A 4,732-nucleotide genomic window follows, 5' to 3' on the forward strand; every position below is an offset into this window, starting at 1 on the left:
CTGCTCCCCATGCCACCTACTGTTTATTTCTTTTACCCTTCAGCTTTCGACCCAAGTTTTTCATGTAAGTCTGGCACTCCTTCACGCGATGATGTTCTTCTCATTGCACATGAGCTGGGTAACTCGTGGAAGATGCTTGGCCGAGTTCTGGATGTCCCGGATCCTGTATTGGAGCAAATTAAAGAAGACAGCGATCAAGTCTCTGAAAGATGCTATAGTGAGTATAGGCGTTTAGCAGAGGACGCCAAAGAAAATTCACCAAAATTTAAATTGCACTTGCATAGCGACCAGAGCCATTGTTTTAGTCAAATAGCCAATTGTTCTTGACGTTCTTGTTGTCCCTTAGTTTCCTTTCCTAATGGGTCAGTGACGGGCAGCTACTGAAATTACTAGCATTCCCATAGTCACAAATGGTCTTGCACACGGAGGTTACAGTGCATTTCACAACACTTTTGACAGGTGGTTTGCGAAGTTCGTTATAAATTCCCAAAGTTCGCTTCGAACTTGGGAATTTCATTACGTAACTGTCAGTCAAATGGCAAACTTCAAAACGAACTTGGGAATTTCGTGCCAAACTTTGTGGGAATGTGGCGAAGTAATTTCACTATTGATCTCGGTTGTTGTTTTGATATGAATGCTTTTACCGTGCAAGGAAAGGCAATTCCAAGTTTTGTTCGGCAGAAAATTATTAAAAGCTGGTTAGAATGGAAAGGACCATCTCAAATAGGACAGGAACTGAGACTTCCGAAACAAACCATTGCCAAAATTGGCCCCACAAATATTATCATTCTCTTGAAACTCTTGAGTCGGTTGATTCATTTCCGATTCCTCGATCCAGTCGTTTGCGAAAAAGGTGTCACTCGGCACAGGCGGCAGAGCACAAGTTGCACAGATCCAATCTAAGTCGGGCATATTAAGATAATGCTGGAATATCGTGCGCGACATACGTGCGTCCATTTGTTGCAACCTGCACACAAAATGGAGTCTTGATTGTTCCTAACGGCTTCTGACATTCGCTGCATGGAAATTTTGGAGACTTCATCTTTCTCGGTCCTGGATTAAGCGAGACATCACCACATCCTTTTTCTTTTTATGATTTGGATTACTCTAGCGAGGAAGAGGTCAACAAAGAAGAAAAGCGTCAACAAAGAAGAAAGCGTCTTATTTTATCAACCAACGAATTCAACAAATGCTAATGATCCTGGCGACTGTAACCGCATGTCAAAATACTTGCACTTGCAAGACCTGAATGATAAACTGAACGGATAGGATAGCACATATAAACGTTTGCAGTCTAAGGAATAAAGTGGACGAGATACGTTGTTTACAGAAGCAATGCAAATTCGAGATTCTTGCAATCACGGAGACGCACTTAGACAGTTTAGTCTCAGCCGCTGTTCTCAACATTGAAGGAATGAAATTCTTGAGGTTAGATCGAAAATCAAGGAAAGGAGGCGGCAGTATTTTGTTTTATTCTGAACATTTACGCGCTGTGCATAGAAAAGACCTGTTTGTTGACGGCCTTGAGGCTATCTGGCTGCAGGTCAGGTTCCCGAGTTGCTCTGTTTTGTTTTCGGTCATGTATAGACCACCGAATGACCTTATGTCCCCCTTAGAGAAAGCTTGGCTCAAAACGTCCAACATTATTTTGTTAGGGGATTTTAATTGCGATCTGAAATCAATATCAACTACCAAACGTGATCCTACTGCCGTTAAACTGCTTCACATTTTTGATGCGCTTAATTTGCAAAACATTGTCCAGGAACCAACTAGAGAAACACCATCGTCGAGTACAATAATTGACCTTATTGTAACCACAAGAAAGGACCTGGTTAGTTTGGTCGGAACATATCCGCTGGGAATTTCAGATCACAATTTAATTTTTTCTACAATAAAGTTGAAGAACAAAAGACCACCTCCGAAGATAATTTGCATAAGGCAGTACAGGAATTTTGACGAGAAAAAATTTAAAGAGGATATTCGTGCGGCCCTCTTCTACATTGGGTCTATTTTCGACGATCCTGACGATCAAGTATGGTTCTGGCAACAACTTTACACTGATATCTGTGACCAGCACGCTCCATGGAAGGAGATCAAGGTCAGGGCATCCTCTGCTCCCTGGATAACAAATGACATTCGTTTAGCAATGAATCGAAGATACAAGTTGTTTAAGGCTGCTGTTACATCAAAAAGTGCAAAATTGTGGTCGGATTACAAGAGAGCAAGAAACAAAGTAACCTCAGATGTAAGACGCGCTAAAGCTTTGTATTTTTCGAAGATGTTTAACGAGGTTAAGAGTTCGAGTGCCTATTGGAAGCTGGTGAAGGACGCAACTAGCTCAAGGGTACACAAACCCATCGGGCCACTGAGAAAGTGTGATGATTCTTTAGTATTAACTGATAAAGAAAAGGCTGGCATGATGAACTCGTTCTTTGCTAACATTGGTAAGAATATTGCAACCAAACTACCAATACCACCTGGGAATGCAACAGCAGGCGTTTATAAATCAGACCTAGGGGACACGTCACCGCCGCTACTATCTCAAATTGAGATCTCTCCACATAGAATATGCAGGAAGATCAATGACCTGAAGTCAAATAAGTCTTCGGGCCCTGACAACTTATAACCTAAATTACTAAAGCTTGCGGGGGTCGACATTGTACCATCCATGTATAGGCTATTCAATACTAGTATTGAAAGTGAGGTTCTCTATTCGAGCTGGAAAATAGCAAAGCTTACACCGATCTTTAAGAAAGACGATGCGACAGAGATAGGAAATTACAGGCCGATATCGCTACTCAGTATTCCAAGCAGAGTCTTAGAATCAGAGGTGAATGACTCCCTGGTAGACCATGTCTTTAAGGAACATAGGGGTAGTTTCTAAAGAAACTGTGGTGCTGCGTCGGTGGGGAAGTAGTATACAAAAATTTGGTTTTATCAACGGAGTTGATAATGTAAATTTGCCACCGTACAGAGATTCTAAAAGCTGACGTTTCGAGCGTTAGCCCTTCAGAGCGAATCGAGGGATTATGGGTTACGTGTAGTTTTTATAGTAGAGTAGGAGCTACGCTATTGGTGGTAACATGGCAACGTGAAAAATAGGAATATATTAGTTAAATGAAAAGCGTTCGTTAATACCGTGAGGATTAAGGGTGCCGATTTGAAAGATGAATTTTTGTTCCAGATTCTTGCGGCTTTCCGTCGTACCTAGATGTAGGGAAAGGCCGCAGATAGCCATGTGTTTTTTGGAGTGGTTAGGCAGATTAAAATGGCGAGCGACTGGCTTGGATGCATCCTTGTCATTCTTCTCAACATCGCGAAGGTGTTCGCGGAATCGGTCACCTAGTCGTCTACCTGTCTCACCAATGTATAATTTATTGCATAACGTGCAGGTTATGCAATAAATGACATTTGCGGAGGTACATGTGAAACGATCGGTGATCTTAACAGATCGCTTAGGTCCCGATATCTTGCTAGTGTTAACAATGAAAAGACAAGTTTTGCATCGTGAGCGCGCGCATTTGAAAGTGCCGGGTTGCTCGTTAGTTTTGAGCGCGCTTCTAACTAAAAAGTTGCCTACGTTTTTGTCGCGTTTGAATGAAATAAGTGGAGGTTGCGAAAAGATTCTACCAGTCTCGGGATCATTTTGGAGTAATTTAAAATTACTAAGAATGATGCTTTTGACTGCGTGATTATGAGGATGGAAAGTGAGGGTGAATGGAATTCTGTCATTCTTATCTTTTTGTGACGTTTGTAGCGATGACTGTCGATCAAATTGTTGGGCGCGATGATGGCCCGCTTTGACCACAGAGACAGGATAGCCACGTTTTTCGAAGAACTGGCACATCTCCTCTGATTTGCTGGAAAAATCGGAGTCATCACTACATAGACGTCGAAGTCTAAGAAATTGAGAATAAGGGATGGAGTTCTTGACATGTGATGGATGTGACGATGAATACAACAAATAACTGTGTGAATCAGTAGGTTTGTAGTGCACACTAGTACATAGCACGTTGCCTCTAATAGAAACGTTGATATCTAGAAAAGCCAATGAAGTTTCCGAAATTTCCCAGGTATATTTAAGAGCCGGATGAAAAGAGTTGACGGAGGTTATAAATTGATCGAGTTCTTCTCTGCTGGATGAAATAGCGCCGATGCAGTCGTCGATGTAACGGCCGTAGAGTTCAGGTTTGGGGCCGTTGTACTGACTAAAAAATTGGTGTTCAACATATCCTACAAAAAGATTGGCATAGCTAGGTCCCATTCTTGTGCCCATCGCTACACCATTAATTTGTTTGTAATAGTTGCCGGCGAATGAAAAACAATTAAGCGTTAATACTAGTTCGGCAAGGCGGAGGAGCGTTTCCGAGCTAGGTTCTTTGACAGTGCGTTGATCGAAAAAGTGTTTAAGTGCTTGAAGACCTTCGCTATTAGGAATGACTGTGTATAGAGATGTAATGTCCATGGTGAAAATAAGTTTGTCTTGGCCGGAGAAATTGAAATCGCGGAAAATTTGTAGTGCGTGTGTACTGTCTTTAATGTATGATGGCAAAGATTTCACGATAGGCGTCATAATCCTGTCTAAGTAGCTAGAAATGAGTTCGGTGGGGCAACTACAGACAGAAACGATAGGGCGACCTGGGTTGTTGGGTTTGTGAATTCTAGGCAAGAAGTAAATGCACGAAGTTCTAGGGGTGTTGATGATGAGATTAGTGGCAGTGTCCGGTCATTC

The 4,732-nt window shown here is 42.1% G+C and overlaps 2 protein-coding genes across 2 annotated transcripts in view; both read left to right on the forward strand.

Moving 5' to 3' along the window:
- The window catches only part of LOC137986504 (uncharacterized), a 32,973-nt gene extending 32,646 nt beyond the window's left edge, over positions 1 to 327 (forward strand). The window contains exon 9 of the mRNA XM_068833535.1: positions 44 to 327. Within this exon, the coding sequence (XP_068689636.1) occupies positions 44 to 327 (284 nt within the window). The remainder of the gene's footprint in view (positions 1 to 43) is intronic.
- A 1,252-nt stretch (positions 328 to 1,579) lies between these two features.
- LOC137986505 (uncharacterized) lies at positions 1,580 to 2,626 on the forward strand. Its single transcript, XM_068833536.1, has one exon. The coding sequence runs from the start codon at positions 1,580 to 1,582 to the stop codon at positions 2,624 to 2,626; it is 1,047 nt and encodes a 348-aa protein (XP_068689637.1).
- The last annotated feature ends 2,106 nt before the right edge of the window (positions 2,627 to 4,732 follow it).

The sequence above is a fragment of the Montipora foliosa genome, unplaced genomic scaffold (assembly GCF_036669935.1).
Source record: "Montipora foliosa isolate CH-2021 unplaced genomic scaffold, ASM3666993v2 scaffold_215, whole genome shotgun sequence".
Lineage (NCBI taxonomy): Eukaryota > Metazoa > Cnidaria > Anthozoa > Scleractinia > Acroporidae > Montipora > Montipora foliosa.